The sequence below is a fragment of the Artemia franciscana genome, chromosome 16, assembly GCF_032884065.1.
Source record: "Artemia franciscana chromosome 16, ASM3288406v1, whole genome shotgun sequence".
Lineage (NCBI taxonomy): Eukaryota > Metazoa > Arthropoda > Branchiopoda > Anostraca > Artemiidae > Artemia > Artemia franciscana.
The window spans coordinates 3,749,114-3,769,816 of record NC_088878.1 but is presented as its reverse complement, the minus strand read 5'-3'; the positions used below and the strand labels follow the sequence as shown (position 1 = coordinate 3,769,816).

Genomic DNA, 20,703 nt, shown 5'->3' with positions numbered 1-20,703 from the left:
TATGAAGTTTCATGAAGATCCGATCACTCCTTCGTAAGTTAAAAATACGTTATTTTTCTTATTTTTCAGAATTACCCCCCCCCCCCGCAATTGAGCGGATCCGTTCCAATTATGTAAATTACGTATGCAAGACTTTTGCTTATTTTTCCAACCAAGTTTCATCCCAATCCTTCCAATCTAAGGGTTTCCCATCATTTTAGGTCTCCCCACCCCAAACTTCCCCCAATGTCACCAGATCCGGTCAGGATTTAAAATAAGAGCTTTGAGCCACGATATCCTTCTAAAAATCAAATTTCATGGAGATCCAATCACCCATTCGTAAGTTAAAAATACCTCATTTTTTCTAATTTTTCAGAATTAACCCCCCCCCCCCAACTACCCAAAAGAGAGCGGATCCGTTCCGTTTATGTCAATCATCTATCTAGGACTTGTGTTTATTTTTCCCACCATGTTTCATCCCGATCCCTCCACTCTAAGTGTTTTCCAAGTTTTAGGTTTCCCCCTCCCAACTCCCCGCCCCCATCACCAGATCCGGTCGGGATTTAAAATAAGAGCTCTAAGACACGATATCCTTCTAAACATCAAATTTCATTGAGATCCGATCACCCGTTCGTAAGTTGAAAATACCTCATTTTTCTAATTTTTAAGACTTACTCCCCCCCTCCCAACTACCCCAAAGAGAGCAAATAAGTTCCGATTATGTCAATCATGTATCTGGGACTTGCGCTTATTTTTCCCATCAAGTTTCATCCCGATCCCTCTACTCTAAGTGTTTTCCAAGATTTTAGGTTTCCCCCCTCCAACTCCCCCCAATGTCATCAGACCCAGTCGGGATTTAAAATAAGAGCTCTGAGACACAATATCATTCCAAACATCAAATTTCATTAAGATCCAATCACCCGCTCATAAGTTAAAAATACTTCATTTTTTCTATTTTTCCGAATTAACCGGCCCCTTCTCCCCCCCCCAGATGGTCAAATCGGGAAAACGACTATTTCTAATTTAATCTGGTCCGGTCCCTGATACGCTTGCCAAATTTCATCGTCCTAGCTTACCTGGAAGTGCCTAAAGTAGCAAAACCGGGACTTTAGGTTTTCCCCCTCCAACTCCCCCCAATGTCATCAGATCCGGTCGGGATTGAAAATAAGAGCTCTAAGACACAATATCATTCCAAACATCAAATTTCATTAAGATCCAAATACCCGCTGATAAGTTAAAAATACTTCATTTTTTCTATTTTTTGCGAATTAACCGGGCCCCCACTCCCCCCCAGGTGGTCAAATCGGGAAAACGACTATTTCTAATTTAATCTGGTCCGGTCCCTGATACGCTTGCCAAATTTCATCGTCCTAGCTTACCTGGAAGTGCCTAAAGTAGCAAAACCGGGACCGACAGACCGACAGACAGACAGACCGACAGACAGACCGACAGAATTGGCGACTGCTATATGTCACTTGGTTAATACCAAGTGCCATAAAAACGAGACAAAGGAGTTGATTTTAGTTCAGGACATATATAAGGAATTATTAAGGTGCTTCAAAATAAACAGGATGAAGCTTTTATGGAGCCTCTCTGTAACAGCCTGATTCTAGAGTAAGCTGATATTGCAAATGGGGCTAAGCAGGGGACTTAGGGTTTACTTCTAGCCGGGACTTCTTGCCGACTCAGGAATGGTAACCATGATCTATATTGGTCTAAACAGAAAATATTATTTTGAGAACAAATTTCTTCGCTGCCAGCGGGGCACTGGAACATCAAAGAGCTGTCTAAGGACTAATTTTGAAGGAAATTATTACATCCAGTGCCTTTTTTACTATCAAAATATAATAAAAAAAAGGTAATAAAATTACCAAATTTAAAATAAAATAAAATTTGACAAAAAACTGCATTTTCATATACAAGATGATGAATGACGTCATAATCGTAGATTATAGTCGGTTGCAACTAGGGTTTGTCCTTTATTATATCCAATATTGGGTTTCAAAAATTCATTGACTTTTATGGGAGTTATCCGCCTTCCCGAAAATCAGGGACATTTTTTCAGGTGCGTAGCTTTTGATGGATCGTTTTAAACTTGATAAATTTTGTATATTTTAAATAAGTATCAAAATTCAATTCGTTTGATATGTTCAATATTATCAATACTGTGTTTCTTTCAGTTTCGGTTATAGATGAAGTTCTTGGCTATATCTTATCAGCAAAAGCAGAATCTTTGGCAGCATTTTAAAAAATTTTCAAAGAAAAAATTGCTCAACTCTTGTGCGAGTACGTTCCAAAAATATCTCATGGTTATTGCTTTAAATTGTTCTTTCCAAGTTTACAAAAATTCGGTGCAAAAACAAAAACAAAAAAATTATCTCTCTATTAAGAGATTAAATTATCTCTCTATAAAAATTATCAAATAATCTCTCTATTAACTTTGCTTCCTTGCGACAGTAGGGATCGAACCTGAGCGCCTTTAGATGAGCAGCGCAGTCGTATCCACTAAGCTATCACAAGGTACCAGTGTAGAGGATTTATTGAGAAAGTGACTTTTGTAATTGATTATAACAGCTAATGTCACTTGAAGTAACGATCCATTACCAGTGGCATATTTTACAATCAGGATTGCAAGATTATCATAAGGTTTTTGCCAAATTAAACAAGGTTGTAGCAAAGAATTTATTAAAGTAAAGCCGATTAGGAGAATCCCCATAAAACTTATAAGCCTTTATAATTACAATAAGCTATTACTGACTGGAGTCCTTTGATAAGGGGTTTTCTGGGGGCCGGTGTTTTTTTTTTCGGCTACAATTTTTACAGCTACAATAATATTAGCTAAAATGCCTATTAGTATATGAAAATGACTGATACCTAACCAGCAATACATTAATTTACTGGAAGCAATCACCTATTAAACAAGAGCCTTTAAACTCAAGCCACCTATGACAAGGAATGCCCTCCCCCAAACATTAGGAGTGTTGGTTCAATAATTTCATCCTTTAAAAAAAAATACAATAAAAAAAAAACACATTCATGTTTTTTTTCTGGCAAAAAAAAAAAAAAACAAACAAAATTCCACATATTTTAAACAGGAGCTTGAAAGCTACGATAGGGTACTCTGATATGTTGAATCTGGTAGTGTGATTTTTTACTCTTTAATCAGTATTATACACTTCATTATTAGGTGCTCCAAAGGAATTATACATCATCAAATAAAAAAATAGACAAAGGAGTTGATTTTAGTTCAGGACATATATGAGGAATTATTAAGGTGCTCCAAAATAAAGAGGATGAAGCTTTTATGGAGCCTCTCTGTAACAGCCTGATTCTAGAGTAAGCTGATATTCCTAATGGGGCTAAGCAGGGGACTTAGGGTTTACTTCTAGCCGACTCAGGAGTGGTAACCATGATCTAATTTGGTCTAAACAGAAAATATTACCAAACAGAAAATTAGTGGGGTTGTAAAATTGGGGAAAAAATCCTCAGTACAGGAAACGCAAGTAAATTTTATCCCTCCTTTCTTTTAAGGTGAAATTGAGTGTGGCTTCAAGGAGGAAGGAGAACAACATTTTGTTCTCTTTGCAAATGATCCTGAGCAAACACTTTTAGACCAGCTTAATTTTGTTGCTAAGTTCACTTGAAAGTTGTAAATGTCAGACCAGACATCCATATTCCAATATTGGCCATTCAAAAGATAAGTAAACATGGAGGGAAGGCATCTTAAGACACCTAAAATTTGTTTAAACTTTAATTGATGGATAGTGATATATTTGATTGTTTAAATATTCAAAACAAGTATATCCAACTGAAGATTATTAGAAATTGTGACACAAAAGATCTTAACAAGTTTGTCTAGCATTAGGGTGGGAAAGGGTCTAGAAAAATGGGAGTGGATTTCGTGAAGTTTATCATCATTGTATTTGATTTGATGGTATTTACATTCATATTTAGATTCTTATCTTCATCTGAAACAAGCGTTAGGCATAGAGGGGATCACTTATAATATTCCTCTGACACTTCAAGGATTGACAATTCATCCACATATTTCCATCTTTGAGAGAACTTCTTATCAAAATTCATTAATCATTTCTAGAAATAATAGCGGTCCTAATACAGTGGTGTGCGTGTAACTGCACCCCAAGCAACTGAACCACCATGCACCCAAATCCCATATAACTGAAACCCTGTGCAAGTGAACCCTTGTCTAACTGAACCCTCATGCCACTAACTGTGTCCCATACAACTGAACAACTGTGCAACTGAACCACTGTGGAACTAAACCCCTCTGCAAATGAACACTTGTATAACTGAACCCTTGTGCAACTAAACCACCATGCTTTGTTTTTCAGTAATCTGCAAATATGAGACAATATCATTGCGTAAAAAACAAGTTAGAATCATTGCATGTTCTACCTTGCTGGAATAGCTTGTTTTTAAGGCCACGACATAAATGCCTGTCAAGAGGATTCATAAGAAAGCTGTTTTGTTGTCAACAATCAAAGAAAGTTGGATGTTAGAAACCATTAAAGACAGATTTATTTCTACCTTTTTTTAAGCATGTTAATGGAGGTTCCATTCATTCAGTCACTGTCTACAGGTCCAGGTATTTACCACCCTCCCCCTGAAAATACCTCCCCCTCCCCCTGAAAATACCGCCGCGGAAAATATCCCGTTCCGCGGCTGCTTGGTTTCCAATCCCTTTTGACTTATAAAAAAAGGACTAGAACAATAAATTTCTAATTGAATGAACATCCTCTGAAGTTTCTACAATCGTGAGGCAGAGGTAGGATGAGGAAGGGGCATTCCCCCTCCTATACAGAATAAATTCTGCTCATTTTTGGGGTTTAATGTTACTCTTTGCTTTCATAATAACAGCACAGACCAGAAAAATTCCCAGAAACCAATAAGGATTAAAAATCAATATCACATTTTTGATGTGTTTATTTTTATTTTTTTTTAATCAAAAAAAAAAACTAACTAAAGCCCTAGATACAGCGCTGGGGATGATATATTAATTTCTCCCTAAGGACTAATTCTATATTTATCTGAAGGCTAAATGAGAGTTGGGGTGTTTTAGTATTAAAATAAACCCTCTGAGGCATCTCCCTTCCTCTCTTACAGCTATAAAACAATCATAGAGCCCAATTGCAGAGCTTTAAAGCCCTTGTGCAAATGTTTGGAATTGTAAGAAAAAAGAGGATTTACCTAAGAAATTGATACTTACATAGACCTTAAAAATACTTTGGCTAAATAAGAAGGAAGAAAGATGCATCAAAGGGTGCATTTTAATACCAAAACATCCTTACTCTCATCAAGCCTTCAGATAAATTAAATAAAAAAAACGAGTTTTTTCAACTGAAAGTAAGGAGCGACATTAAAACTTAAAACGAACAGAAATTACTTCGTATATGAAAGGGGCTGCTTCCTCATCAGCGACCCGCTCTTTATGCTAAAGTTTGACTCTTTCTCTCAACTCTTCTTTTTAAAACAGTAAAAAACTTTAGCGTAAAGAGCGCGGCGTTGATGAGGAAGCAGCCCCTCAGAATTTTGATCCGTTGACTTTGGGAAAATAATTAGCGTGGGAGGGGGCCTAGGTGCCCTCCAATTTTTTTGGTCATTTAAAAAGGGCACTAGAACTTTTCATTTTCGTTAGAATGAGCCCTCTCGCAACATTCTAGGACAACTGGGTCGATACGATCACCCCTGAGAAAAAAAAAACAAAAAAACAAACAAACAAATAAACACGCATCCGTGATCTGCCTTCTGGCAAAAAATATAAAATTCCACATTTTTGTAGATAGGAGCTTGAAACTTTTACAGTAGGGTTCTCTGATACGCTGAATCTGATGGTGTAATTTTCGTTAAGATTCTATGACTTTTAGGGGGTGTTTCCCCTATTTTTTAAAATCACACAAATTTTCTCAGGCTCGCAACTTTTGGTGCGTAAGACTAAACTTGATGAAGCTTATATATTTAAAATCAGCATTAAAATGCGATTCTTTTGATGTAGCTATTGGTATCAAAATTCCATTTTTTAGAGTTTTGGTTTCTATTGAGCCGGGTCGCTCCTTACTACAGTTCGTTACCACGAACTGTTTGATACAGAATTAGTTCTAAGAAAGTAACAAGGGGAGGATGGAGGTATAAACTAATGTATAATCCCCTGGGCTGTATCAAAGATTTTTGTTTTGGGGGTCATTTTCTAGGGGGGGGGGAGTAATAACAACTTAAAAAAAAACACATCAAGAAATGAAATTAATATTTCATCCCTCTTGATTTCTGAGAATATTTCTGGTCTATGCTGTTATTATGAAAGTAACAATAACCCGAAAATGGACAGGATTCATTCCATTTTTAGGGGGACTGCCCCTTCCTCATCTTCACCTCCATCTCAGAGTTGTAGAAAGTATGGAGGATACTCATTAAATTAAAAATTGAGAGTTCTAGGCCTTTTTCATAAGTTAGTAGAGATTGGAATCCAATCAGCAACAGGGGAGGGTAAATGCATAAAGCCAAAGACAGTGACAGGGCAAAGTGGACCCCCCATTAAGGCCGTGATTAAGTGAACTGATGGAACTCGAAAATCCCATGTTAAATTGAAAGTTTATATTTAAAAAGTACTCAAGTATTCATTGGCGGAAGATGCCGCTTTTAATATCAGGTCATCGCTTCTTGAAGATGCTAGAAAATGTTTGCAAGGATTTTGCTCTATTTCCTCTAACAAGTCGGTTGCCAGAAAGAATCGTTTTAGATCGCCGATAATACCCCCTAGTTACCAAAATGACAAGTTAATAGAGTGTGAAATTTTCATAAACTATTTCAATGCAATGAAGGAACCTAGAGGTGAGAAATGGTCAGGAGCCTTCAGTAAAGTTGTGCACACAAAGCCGAAATCATGGGGAAAATTAAATCAAAGCGAGGTATACATCTTAAAAGTGTTACCACACATAGACAGAGCCTTTGTAAAAAGTATTTGGAGCTTGGTAGATGCAAATATAGAATAGAATAGAATATGATTTATTGGCTAAAATAGCACACAAGCTAGCATAAGCACGTCAGAACAATTATAATTACAATGATAAAATAAATGTTAAGGGATAAACGTAGTTACAAAGTTAAATCAATTATTAAAATGCGAAACAAAATAGGGAACGAAAGAGTTTTTGTACCTCATTGTCAACATTTGGGGACACAAGTCAAGTTGAGTATTTGGAGTTCTACGAGCATTAAGTCTTGCATTGGGAAGGATTGGGGGGTTTTCATTGAAGGGGGAAAGAAGACGTCGATGATAGTCAGATCTAAGGCACTTGTGCCCGAAGTTCATGGTAAGGAAGTGACGTCGTGATTCCAATGTAGTGAGTTCAAGTCTGGCCAAACCTTCATCATAAGTAGTATAGGACGTCCCCAGTATAATTTTTATAGCTCTTTTTTGAATGCTTTCAATTTTAGAACATTGGGATTTGGTCAGTCCAGGGTGCCAGACAGGGCAAGCATATTCAAGACAAGGTCTTATATAAGAACAATAAATTATTTTAAGGTTCTGGATTGATATGGAGAACCGTTTAAAGAGGGAGAAAGATCTAAGGAGAAAACCACCTGTTTTAAATAAGTGAAAAGAGTGAGATTTCCATTTGAGGTCATTGTCCAAGTGCACACCAAGTAGCTTAACCATGTTTAAGTTTGGGATGCAAAGGTAATTATTGATTGGGGGTATATTTTTTAAAAAGGAGAATAGCATTAAACTGCTTTTCGGTATGCTCAGATTGAGTTTAACATTGGCCAGATCATTCTTTAAGTTGTTAATGAGTGAGTCAAGTTTAACGCCCAAAGTGTTTGAGGTTTGACAAAGGTTAAGTAATGTCAAATCATCCGCAAATTTAAAAGTGTTGTCAAAGTTTGGTAAAACATTGTTAAAAACAATTAAGAATGCTAAAGGACCCAATTTAGTCCCTTGGGGTGCTCCACAGGAAATTGAGGTAAAACCAGATGAATCTCCGTTAGGGAGGACTGCACATTGCTCACGACCAGATAAAAAACTAACTACTATACGTAAAACAAAATCTCTGACACCTAAAGCCCTTGCATTATCAATAACTGTCTGATGATCCAAGTTGTCAAAGGCTTTACTAATATCAGCAAAAACAGCCTCAACGTAGGAACTACTTAACTCAAGATGTTTGAAAACAGTGTCAAGTATATAACATAAACAATGGGTGGTGCTATGATTCGGCCTAAAGCCAAACTGATTTGGGTTAATTTTATCTTGAATATCATCAAAGAGGAAATTGTAAATAAAACTTTCAAAAATTTTAGAGAAGATAGAGGTTTTTGATATTGGTCTCAAGTCAGGGGGGACTTTTGGGGTCTTGTTTTTTGGTATAGGTGATATAATAGCTCGTTTAAAACACACTGGAAAAATACCATCTACAAGACATTGGTTAAAAATGGCAGTTAGAGGTACACTTAAATAATGGGCACATTTTGCAATCAATTTGGTAGGGATATCACCTGGGTAAACTGTCTTATTTGTATCAAGATTATCGAGTTTAAGTTGGGTCTGATGTATTCCAATCACAGGAATGTCACTCACTGCACTGTTGGCCGGCATATTTTGGAGTGGCGGGTGAGTTTTACAAGTTGAAATAAAATAATCGTTTATGATGTCTGCACTCACTGTGTTGCCATTATCCAGTAAGAGACCTTTCCCATGAGATCTTGGATACATTTGTGGAAATTCTTAGGGTTCGAATACAGTAACATATTGAGCACGTGAGCACCATGCTCTTTTCTTGCTTTACGAATTTCACTAATAATAATGTTTCGAAGTTTTCGAGATTCCTGGAAAAATCCTTCCTTAAAGAGTCTATCACGTTCATTTATTAGGCACAAATTTTTTTTATTTATCCATGGTTTACAATTGGATTTGTAACTGACTTTTTTCACTGGAAAGGTGTCACAGTATAACTGGAAAAGTTCAGCTGAAAACTTAGAAGCCATTTCATCACCATTGGTAAGACATAGGATATTGGCCCAGGATTTGGAGCTAAGTTTTACTTTGAAATGGGCAATCTTCTCGTCAGTAATGGGTCTATATGAATAACTGATCAATGGTTTAGGGGGAAAGGATGATAAAGGGGTCCAAAAGATGCATAGATGGTCACTTGCCCCTAATGGAGGGGCTATTTTCGGGGCACAGTAGTAATCTTCATCGTTGGTAAAAATCAAGTCTAGGGTTTTATCACTGCGTGTAGGTGACTTTACTACCTGGTCAAGACTAAGAGCAGCGCTAAGCCACTTTTGGTCTAGCTCATTAAAATCACCACATAATGTAATTGCAGGATAGGGGTACTTGTGGCGAATTCTGTCAGTATAAAGTTGCAGATATGCCGTCAGCTCCTTCTTAAATCCACTACGGGGAGGGTAATAAATAATACAAAAAATCATGCAAGATACGTCTTTTGGGAGGTTTTTGGGTCTGGTCCAGAGCCATAAAACTTCAGTTTTGGAGTTGTTCTCTATTTCAGAAAATGATAGAATCCGATTTGGGAGGGTACACTTACAAAAAAAAGCAACTCCTCCACCATGAGATAGAGGAATACCATCTTTGTCCAATCTGGGCTTAAAATGGGAGTCATAATTAGGAATCGAGCAAGAATCTTCTGTAGCAGACCATGTTTCTGTAAGGCAAGCAATATCAATCTGGTTTTTGCCAAGAATAATTTGTAGTTCCTCCATTTTATTTACTAGTGACCTTACATTCGCAAGAAGGATTCTAGGAAATGAGTAGGAGTGACGTATCGTACCAGGGTTATTGGCACACACTTTCCTAGCCGGGTTTACTTTCCCTTTGTCAGCAATAGAGCTGCTGCTCATGGTCTTATGCTCAATTAGTTTTTTGGTCCTCTTAAGAGAGGTTCACTAATACTACCAGCTGTTCTAAACCGTTTGGGTACGTCATTGCGAAAGAATGTTTGTAGGCTTTTTCTTTTCACATAAGACATTTGCACAATCTGTCTTTTCAGAGCAATTTCAGATTCTGGCAGCTGAATTAGAAGGGGCTGGTATCTTGAAACAGAATTCTGAGTGGTTGGTTTTTTCTCCCCCAGCCTGGTTGCCTTTAATATTGTTGGCACTGGAAGTTGAAGCTGGTTTTGAATTATTTGCTTCACTTGAGTTACATCATCAACTCCTTCTAGTTCCGGTATATTTTTTACAATAATATTCATTTTTCTCCGTTGTGCTTCATGATGGCAGAAGGTTTCTTCCCTTACAATTTCTCGTATCTCATCAGTCTGCTGGGAAGTCTGGGTGTATTTTTCTTCAATTTTCTGCAACCGAGAGTTAAGGTCAAGAAATGCACCATCTACATATTTATGCATTTCTTCATAGCTAGGCTTCTGGGCAAGCTCAGTTCGTAGCAGAGCTATTTCAGATGAAATCTGTCCGACTGAAATATCAATTCTTGTAATCAAATCATATAGCACCTGGGACTCAGCAGAGAGTTTAGGTATCGGTCTACCAGGTGAAGTAGATGGGGGGTTTGGGTCCTTTCTCGAATCAACTGTGTTCCCATCCACTGTCTGGTGTGATGTGGTGCTATTTGAGGGATTTTTGCCCCTGTTTGTAGCACTGAAGGCTGGACTGTTAGAATTTGTTGCTTGCCTGATTCTGGTTGTTCGGTTCATTTTTATAATTTACTTCGTGAGAGTTCAACAAGAAAAAGGACAATATAATGAGTACTGTAAACTAGCCTTTGTTTCTTGGTTTCATAAAATAGACAAGACAAGACTTTCCTCTATCAGAATAAAAACAATGCTGGTTGTAGATATGGATCTGATCAAGATAATCTTGACTTCTTCTTTACTTCCTAACACCTTTCTATTCACCTCTCACCTTTATCGTAATGTAATTGACTATAATATCAGAAATTATAGTTATTTTCGCAACTGATAAATCTTGACCTATATGATATATAAGCCATGAAAATATCAATAAGAGAATTCAGAGTTCCCAAGGGAATTTTTACTCAAGTTTCAAAATAATCCGCTTATTTATAATTCATTTGGTCACTGAATTAATTATTATGAATATATTGGCTACGGGTCAGGTAGTGATTGATAATCCTTTACCAAATATTAGTTACAGGTGTAACTATACACCTGTATAGTTAATAATGCGGTACGCCGAAGAACTAGACAAGTCAAGAGATTTAGGTCAAGCGACAAACCTTGAGGCGGAGCAGAACCCTATACCTCGCTCTTTACGCTAAAGTATTTTTAGAAATTTTAACTATTTATTCTACGACTTTTGTGATTCAGGGGTCATTCTTAAGAAATTGGGACAAAATTTAAGCTTTAGCTTGAAGAGCGAGGTACTGACGAGGGGTGAACCCCCTCATATATGTAATAAAAATATGAAAATACAGAAGTTCGTTACGTAAGCTAATTTGTAAGTTACGTATATCTTTATCTAATAAAATGTATTTTTACTAATAATTTTACTATTAAAGACATTCGTAAAAAATCAAAAGTTCTAGTTAACTTTTTAAATAACCAAAAAATCGGAGGGCAACTAGACCTCCTTCGTCGCTCCTTTTTTCCTCAAAATCATTCGATCAAAACTGTGAAAGCCACTAAGCCAAAAAAAAAATATGCAAATTTCGTTTTAATTGTTCATCTGCGGAGAGCATAAATCAAAACATGCATTGCTTCAAAAACGTTCAGAAATTAAATTAAATAAAAACAAGTGTTTTTTAACTTAAAGTAAGGAGTGACATTACAACGTAAAACCAACAGAAATTACTTCATATATGAAAGGGGCTGCTTCCTCATCAACGCCCCGCTCTTCACGCTAAAGTCCAACTCTTTCTCTTAACTCTATTTTTAAAACAGTAAAAAACTTTAGCGTAAAGAGCGGGGCGTTCATGAGGAAGCAGTCCCTTTCATATACGAAGTAATTTCTGTTCGTTTTAACTTTTAATGCCATTCCTTACTTTCAGTTAATTTTTTTTTAATTTAATTCGTCAGAAAAGTTTGGTTTTCTAAGAATCCTCGAAGAAAGCTTTCAACTAAGTTTGGTGTTTAGTTTCGAATTAATCAACTGAGGTATTTTAAATAGCCTATCCCTAGGAAAAAAAGTGGATAAAACAATAAATTTTAAAATGCACTCTATGCATGCCGTCACAGTTTCATATGCATGGGCATTTTGTACTTGAGAATGATAGTGCTCTTTTGCTCATTTTCTCTTCTCCCTTGGTCGGTAACCAAGCTTTGCAAGACGCAGCCAAATATATTACTATTTCTCGGCTGAAGCATCTCGCCAAAGGACGCTGTCTATCAAAACCTTTGCAAGACTTGATAATTGGTGCTATTTGAAGTTTTGATGATCGACGGTCTCTAGAGAATTAAAAGACAGAAGGCTAACTTAACTTCAATTTTGAAGCTCGATGTTTTCTAGTTCACTTAATCACGGCCTTAATGTACTGGTCTGAAAATGGATATGGTATAAATGTAATTCGATGTAATTTCCTGCAATGTTTGCAAGTATTGCTACTTTTAGAATCGGTGTAAATATTGACTATTTAAAGAGATGGACAAAAGTAGTGTTTTTAATCTAAAAATTGTCAAATGTATTCAATATGGGTTTATAACCCGCCAGCTTTCGAACTAAGATATGTTTCCGAGGTAATGTTCATATAGGCGACTTTTGGGCTGACTTTTAAGCTTGAGAAGCTTTTCCAGCATATTGGATTATTTTTCAGTATGAGATTTGTGGAGCTACTAGGTCACTTAGTATATTAATTTATGGCTCGGCCAAGTAAATTGTCTTTCGTTCGTTATTTCGTATGCAATATGAATTAACTCCCTGTGCCTGCTTTGGGTCTTTTGTTTTGACACCACAGCGAAACCATAAAAACGATTGTTGATAGGTTTCCCTAAGCTAGGGGTATTCATTCCAATTTGGCATTGACCTGGTCGTCAGTAAACATCAAAAACTATATCTGCATTTTTCTTCGAACGTCTCAGGAAATATCGAAAAACTTAATTAAGCTAGATTTAAACTTTGAATACGCCCAGCTTCAACTAGTCAATATTTTTGAACCTATGATGCCCATTACTGCAATCTGGCAACTCGTGTCTATATGCTGCAACGGGCATAAGTATTTTTTCCTACGAAATATAGAGGCTAGGATTTCATCGACTTGCAATGTAGATTTTGCATAGAATTTTTGAATATTCGAAATAGCACAGCAGTCTTTTAGAAAAGTCCGATTCCTCGGGTCTAGTGACAAGCAAATTTCGTGCGTTTGTTGCCTTTAATGGCATAGTCAGCTACACGGGTCCCCTACACTTTTTGTGTTCAACAAAACTTATTTTTCAAATAAGTCTTGGTAACTACATAAAAGCGTTTCGAAAATCACTGCCAAAAATCGTATCTTGTACCTAATCTACCTAAAGAACATATTTTTAAGCTGTGATTGTACATATAAGTTTTGCAAAAAAAAAGAGAGAAAAATGTTCTGTTCAAGGTTTTTTTTTTTTTTTAGATAAGTCTTTGGGTTGTTCAAGAAATTTTAAACCATGAAGACCCAAAATTGCGAGCTGACACGATAGTCTACTTTATTAAAGTTGCTAAGAAGCTTAGTGATTTGAGGAATTTTCACGCAAAATATGCTGTTCTTTCTGGTCTTAACTACCAGGCCATTTACAGGTAAAGTCTTAAAAAGCAGTGCTAATGGAAAACAATCGCGCTAATCGTGATTTTCAAAAGGATATGAATCGTACTGGAAATTGAATCGAGTCTTGAAACGATTCAACAGTGTTCAGCTTTTCTTAAAAAGAGATTTAAGAAAAGTGTCTTTTGAAGTAAAAGGTATGATACAGGCATGACAGTATCTTTTGAATTCAGGGGTTTTAAAAAATACCAATAGCGATAAGCTGTTGCATGAACTCTGAAACTGGCTAATCAAGTTTGTATCTGAGTTGATTGTCCATGAGATGAACTGTCAAATTATAGATTAAGTTTTGAAAAAGATATAGACTTGCTTCATTTCCAGTGTTATTTTTATACGCTTTTATTTAAATCTGTCTGTTTTGTTGATTTCTTCAAAGGCTCGATCTTGTTTACAGTGGTAAGCTATGGTATTGTTACTTTTTTAGGTATAGTCCCAGGATGATATATTATGAGCAAGGAAATATATAACAAAGTATTAATTGTTAGTATAACCAATGAAGGGAACAAAATTAATTACAAGATTTACTAAAACACAGAAGAAAATCTTGAAACCAGAAAATGGGTCAAGGGCCAGTAGGAAGAAAAAGGAGAATAGTGACCTGAACATTTTGCTTATATCCAGCATAACTACATAAAAAAGTAAAATCTGAAATCAAAGAAGAAATACGGAAAGAAGAATACGGTAAATAGAGAAAGTATGCAGTTGCTACTCCGGACTCGCCATCATTCTCTGTTTTTGTTGTGCTTATTGATTGTGTATTCTACTTCCGTGGTTTACGTCATGAAGTAGCTATTTTCTGTATTTTATTTTTCATTTTCTTGGATTTCAGGTTTTCCATTTTTTTTACTTTTTACTTATTTTTAGGTTTCCCTTTTTATACTTACTTTTAGGTTTTGCTTTTTATACTTATTTTTTACTTTTACTTACTTTTAAGTTTTACTTTTTTTTTTACTTGGTTTTTACTCACTCTTCGGTTTTGCTTATTTTTATGGCACTTGCTATTAACCAAGTGACATATAGCGATTGCAAATTCTGTCGGTCTGTCGGACTGTCCCGGTTTTGCCACTTTAGGTGCTTCTAGGTAAGCTAGGACGATGAAATTTGGCAGGCGTATAAGGGACCGGACCAGATAAAATTAGAAATAGTCGTTTTCCCGATTTGACCGTCTGGGGGGGGAGTGGGGGGCCAGTTAATTCGGAAAAAATAGAAAAATGAAGTATTTTTAACTTACGAACGGGTGATGGGATTTTAATGAAATTTGATGTTTGGAAGGATATCGTGTCTCAGAGCTCTTATTTTAAATCCTGATCAGATCCGGTGACATTGGGGGGAGTTGGAGGGGGGAACCTAAAATCTTGGAAAACGCTTAGAGTGGAGGAATTGGGATGAAACTTGGTGGGAAAAATAAGCAGAAGTCCTAGATACGTTATTGACGTAACCGGAACGGATCTGATCTGTTTGGGGTAGTTGGGGGGTGGGGGTCAATTCTGAAAAATTAGAAAAAACGAGGTATTTTAACTTACGAAGGAGTGATCGGATCTTAATGAAATTTGAAGCTTGGAAGGATATCGTGTAAATTTGATATTTAGAAGGAACTCATGTCTCAGAGCTCTTATTTCAAATCCCGACCAGATCTGTTGACATTGGGGGGAGTTGGAGGGGGAAACCGGAAATCTCGGAAAAAGATTGACTAAGATTGGCGTAACCGGACTGGATCCGCTCTCTTTGGGGGAGTTAGGGGATGGGGTTCAGCGCTTTGGCGAGATTGGTGCTCCTGGACATGCTAGGAAGATGAAAATTGGTAGGCGTGTCAGGGAGCTGTACAAATTGACTTGATAAATTCGTTTTCCCCAATTCGACCATCTGGGGGGCTGAAGGGAGAGGAAAAATTAGAAAAATTGAGGCATGAGAAAAACGAGTGGGTGATTGGATCTTAATGAATTTTGATATTTAGAAGGACCTCGTGACTCAGAGCTCTTATTTTAAATCCCGACCGGCATTAAGCCTCTGATTTTCCTTTAAAACAATCTATTGATTTTTAGAATTTTGCTAGAGCTCATGCCATATGAGCTCTTAGCTCTTGTGTACTTAATTTTATTTTTTCTTACTTTTATGTTTCTTTTTTTCTTATTTTTATGTTTTACTCAATTTTAGTTTTTTCCTTTGTTACTTACTTTTTATTTTTACTTACGTTTTACTCACTCTTCGGTTTTGTTTATTTTTTACTTAACTCTTATTTTTGCTTACTTTTATGGTTTCTTTTTTTATTTATTTTTTAATTTCTTACTTAATTTTAGGCATTCCTTTTTTACTTACTTTTTATTTTTACTTGCTTTTTACTCACTCTTCGGTTTTGCTTATTTTTTACTTACTTTTTATTTTTACTTACTTTTATGTTTTCTTTTTTTCTTATTTTATTTTTTTCTTAATTTTAGGTTTTCCTTTTTTACTTATCTTTTATTTTTGCTTACTTTTAGGCTTTACATTTTTTTACTTAGTATTTGTTAAATTCTTTCTTTCTCCACGCTTGGGGTGCATTATTGGATTCAGACGAAGTTTTTTGTAATTACCCTTCTTGTTCTTCCTTCTTCTTTGTTTTTTCATGGCCCATCTTTTCTCTGGGTTTAGTTCTTTTATTACAAAAAAATAAATAATGAAAATAAAACGATGCTTTAGAAAAACTCCTTTAAGAATGTTGTATTTCATTTAATTACGTTTTTTTTCTTGCTATATGCAGTGCTGAATAATTATCATATTGTATATTGATAAGATTTGAGTTTTTAGGCTTTTTCGTTTGTGGCTTTTTCCTGGTTATTTGTATGTTCTATCGATTTAATTTATTTATATATATATTTTTTTTTCATTGTTATAGGGTTCCGAATACAAAGTCGAAATATTTGGGCATTTCTTATAATTAAAAGGTTTTTTTTCACTTTTTATTTAAAATAGTATACCCGTTTTTCAATATTTTCATTCTCTTTTTAATGGAAATGTGGTATGGAAAAAAAAGAAAGAAAAATCCAAGAAACACACAACCTGATTCTAAAATTTTTGATAGCTACGTCTCTACGTTATGTACCACCCCTAAAAAGTTCATCGAATTTTACTAAAAAAAATAACGGTGATGCTTGTTTCAAATCGATCCGAGTTTTGTGTAGATTTCTAGATTTGAGAATTTAAAACTTGTGGCCATTTAGAGAGCGGGGTGTATATTATTCCTTGATCTGTGGTAAGTTTTACATTGGCCGAGCTCAACAACAGTTTTTGGAACCCTTTCTTATGCACCTTAATTCCATATATTTCAGACCCGCCCCCCTTCGAAACTTTTGTTTTGGCTTCAGCAGAACATATTTTTCCATCAACCTGACCATTTGTATAATTTGAGTTATTAACAGATATACCTAACGATACAGGTTCTACGTAATGGGCTAGGGAAGCCATAGAAAAAAAAAATTTCACAGGTTTGTCAATTAACAGGGATATAGGACATTTGAATATTGATTCATTTATCGTATTATTTAAAAAAAAGTAGTCATATTTTGTGCTATTTACATATATATATATCATTCTTTTCATTCCTTAAATTATTTTATTCTATATATTGTTCTTTTTTCTTTTTATTCTTTTTGGGTTTTCGATCTTTACCTTATTTCGTTTAATTGCTACGTTTTATATTGAATGAATGTTTTTTATTACCCATCTATAAACAAAAAAAGAAAACGATGGAGCACTCTAATGGAAAGAAAATAAAACAACCATGTCATAAATATATACAAAAATTACTAATAATACCGAATCTGATGTAGTACGCCCTTCCACGGGTGAGAAGAGGACTGGTTAATCAGTTTTTGAAACTGTTCATCCCGGCCTGAACCGGTTCCATCTCACCAAAACGGTTAAAGATGTACCTATTCTTGAACCATCAAGGGGCCTGAACCAAAAACTTCGCGTACTGAAAATAACAGTTTCGCAACACTCGCCTATCAGATTCAGTAAAAATGTTCGAAAATGGGGTCAAATATAGAATATGCGGGAGAGCCATACTAATATATATTTCAGAAAGGGATTTCCGTTCCAGATTAAGCTGCGATGTAACCCCACTAGCTTAAGCAATTCCAAATTTGCGTTCAGCATTCTGAGTTAAAAGCTTTCGTGTATTCTTAATCGAAGACCAAATCGGGAGACCTAAATATCTTAGTACAGTGGTGGGTGCCACCTCACTTTCACCTAGATCAGGCACACCTAGGTGTAAGTTAAAGAACATTCATTGTTAGCATTCATGCTTAGTCCTGTTTGTAGATATCTATCGGATAGGTTATCAAACCTCCGTTGAAGACTAGCTATTGACCGGTGCGGGTTTAACCGATCGTACGCATAACAAAGCACTTATGTATCCATCCTTTTTGAAATGCAACTAATAGGTAGGCCAATCTGCACAGGAAGAGACGCGATGTTTTAGCTCATCGGTGATGAGATGGCTCCTTGCTTTATTCCGACAAATACAGGGAGCTCACTATCCCAAAGTACATTTGCCAACTTCAAACGAACTTTTAGATGCCTTTACATATAATATAATGGGAAAATTGCATCAAGACTAACACCACGGCCATGCATTTTCAAAATGGCCTACGAGTGGATAAGAGAACCAAAAGCATTCATATCATCGTATGTTCCAAGAACCAGAGTACTCCCAGATGATTTTGTATCTCTGAGTATATTGCAGATACTTCTAAGGTCATGAAAGCAACCTAGACCTGACTGGAACCTGAACTGGAATGGTGGTATAATACACTTTTCTTTTAAGTGGTCAACAATCAGAAACTCAAATATCTTTGCGAAAACGCTTGACACAGTCACTAGCCTATATGCTGAACAGGATGATTTTGGTTTATTCTTTTTCAGATCTGACCTCATCACTCCAATGCATAAACTGTCTGGAACGGCACCAACGTTAAAAACCATTTGAAAAAGTAATGCAAGGTGGATATAGAGGAAGTCATTTGTGGTAATAAAATGCTCAGCCCAAATACTGTTGGTGCTCGCCGAGAATTTCTTCTTTTATCAGCTTCGACAGAGCCTCCTTAATAGCAGACGGTGTCATCAGAGTAGAATTTGGTTTTTAACTAGAACCAAGCAAAGAAACCACCTCACTATCGAAAAAAAAATTCTGCACTGCTGTTGGGTTATACAAACTTACTTTTGATATAGGCAATCCACTCAGACTCTGGGATGCTATCGGGGCCCTCATGATTCTGCTTTTCAGAGATAGGGCGATACTTCCAAAGGTAATTAGGGCCATCTTCTCGGCAGTAATCGAGTTGACCGCCGGTAGATGCTCCTGCAGAACATTCCTCCGATCCTTAGCCTCTCGTACTTGTCCCAGAGCCGCAACATTTACACAAAAATCAAACTAATATTCAACTAACACTCAAAATTAACGGAAATTACTAGACAAATGAGCGAGGAAGTCGTCTTCCAAGCGTAAAACTAGCATAAATCACCATCAATAAATAAATGAAAGCAAAACGAATAGAAATTACAATAAATGACCGACTCAAAATCAAAACCAGTAAAAGTTAACATGCGAAAGGCTGAAAACCACCATGTCTTCTCAAGACCAGGACATAGTTTGCACTTTACTGAAAAAATAAATGCTTGGATTGAAATTGTCAGTTTAATATACATATACTGATATTCATGGCCTTCTCAAGACCAGAATATATTTGCGCTCTGCTGAAAAAAAAAACATTTAAAATGTTTTCACTTTATTTTAACTTATCTAAAATGTTTTTACCCTATATATAAAGGGGGAATTCTTCTCCCTTACACACCAGTTACAGTGAGAGTGCCATTCACGCTTTATTGAAAGATTTATTATCTAAGATCTATTATCTATTTATTATCTAATTTATTTATTATCTAAGAGATTTCTCTTTTATTGTTGTCTTTTATCATTATTTTCTATTTGATCTAGTTTCATCTGGCTGATATGCACTGAAGTTCCATTGATATTTTTTCATTCCAAACACATTCTGTTAAAATGGATAAAAGAGCCGAATAGTTGTGTCAATGTTAAACTTAACTCCAGAGAATAAAATGGATTTCTTCAAAATAATAAAACTACTTAGATAACTTCGAAGACCACACTGCCTTTCCACCATTGCCCTGTATGTTTAAATGAAATAAAATTAAAAGAAGAATTCAGACGTAAAACTTTTTTTTAAAGGGAAATTTTTCTTTGGAGTGATCTTGATTGTTAATAGAATTTGATTTTTTAATCATTATGGGTTTGTTTATTAATTAATTGAAGATTAATTTAGTTTTTCTTTGGTACAACATTGATCACAAAGCAAAAAAAGGATATCTCAGGAAGAATCAATTTTTACACAAAAAATGGCTTTCTTTCGCTTTTCATTCGTTTTACAAACTAAACTGTATTTCATTGAAATATGTATTGTGAACAGTTTAGTTTATTTTTATGTCTAGGATTATTTTTGGAGAAGAAGCTATTATTTTTTGAAGCGGGTGTTACCAAAAAATACAAAAAAATACAAAACGCATAAAAAGCCATTTATATGCATTTTTTTTTAAATCGAATCAAACATTTGAGCAAAGGGTTAGGGGGCTGAACCACAGTAACACCCTTCACCCCAGAACATTGTTTTGGGTGTTTTATTTGAGGGGGGAGGGGTACAAATAAAACTTTACTAAGCGCATCAAGATTAGTTTATTTGCATTTTTGTGGCTTTTTTAAGAGTAGAATTTAACCTTTGGGCGATGGGGACCGGGGGGTGAGCTTAAGCCAGGTAAGTCCTTTACTCTAGATACGACCTTGGGCTTTTATTTGACAAAAAGTTAATTTGTCATTTCTTTGTCGCTTTGAAATCGCTTAAAATATATACTTTCAGTAAAGCGCAAATGACACTCGCGCTATATTTGGGGTGCAAGGGGGAGAATTTCCCCTTCATATCTGTAGTAAAAACATT

At 35.8% G+C, this 20,703-nt stretch overlaps 1 protein-coding gene across 5 annotated transcripts in view; it reads left to right on the top strand.

The window, feature by feature from the left end:
• The window catches only part of LOC136036921 (ras-specific guanine nucleotide-releasing factor RalGPS2-like), a 147,499-nt gene that overhangs the window by 69,193 nt on the left and 57,603 nt on the right, over positions 1–20,703 (top strand). For all 5 annotated transcript variants that reach the window (XM_065719301.1, XM_065719300.1, XM_065719304.1 and 2 more), the window contains one exon: positions 13,529–13,692. In XM_065719301.1, coding sequence (XP_065575373.1) covers positions 13,529–13,692 — 164 coding nt within the window. The remainder of the gene's footprint in view (positions 1–13,528; positions 13,693–20,703) is intronic.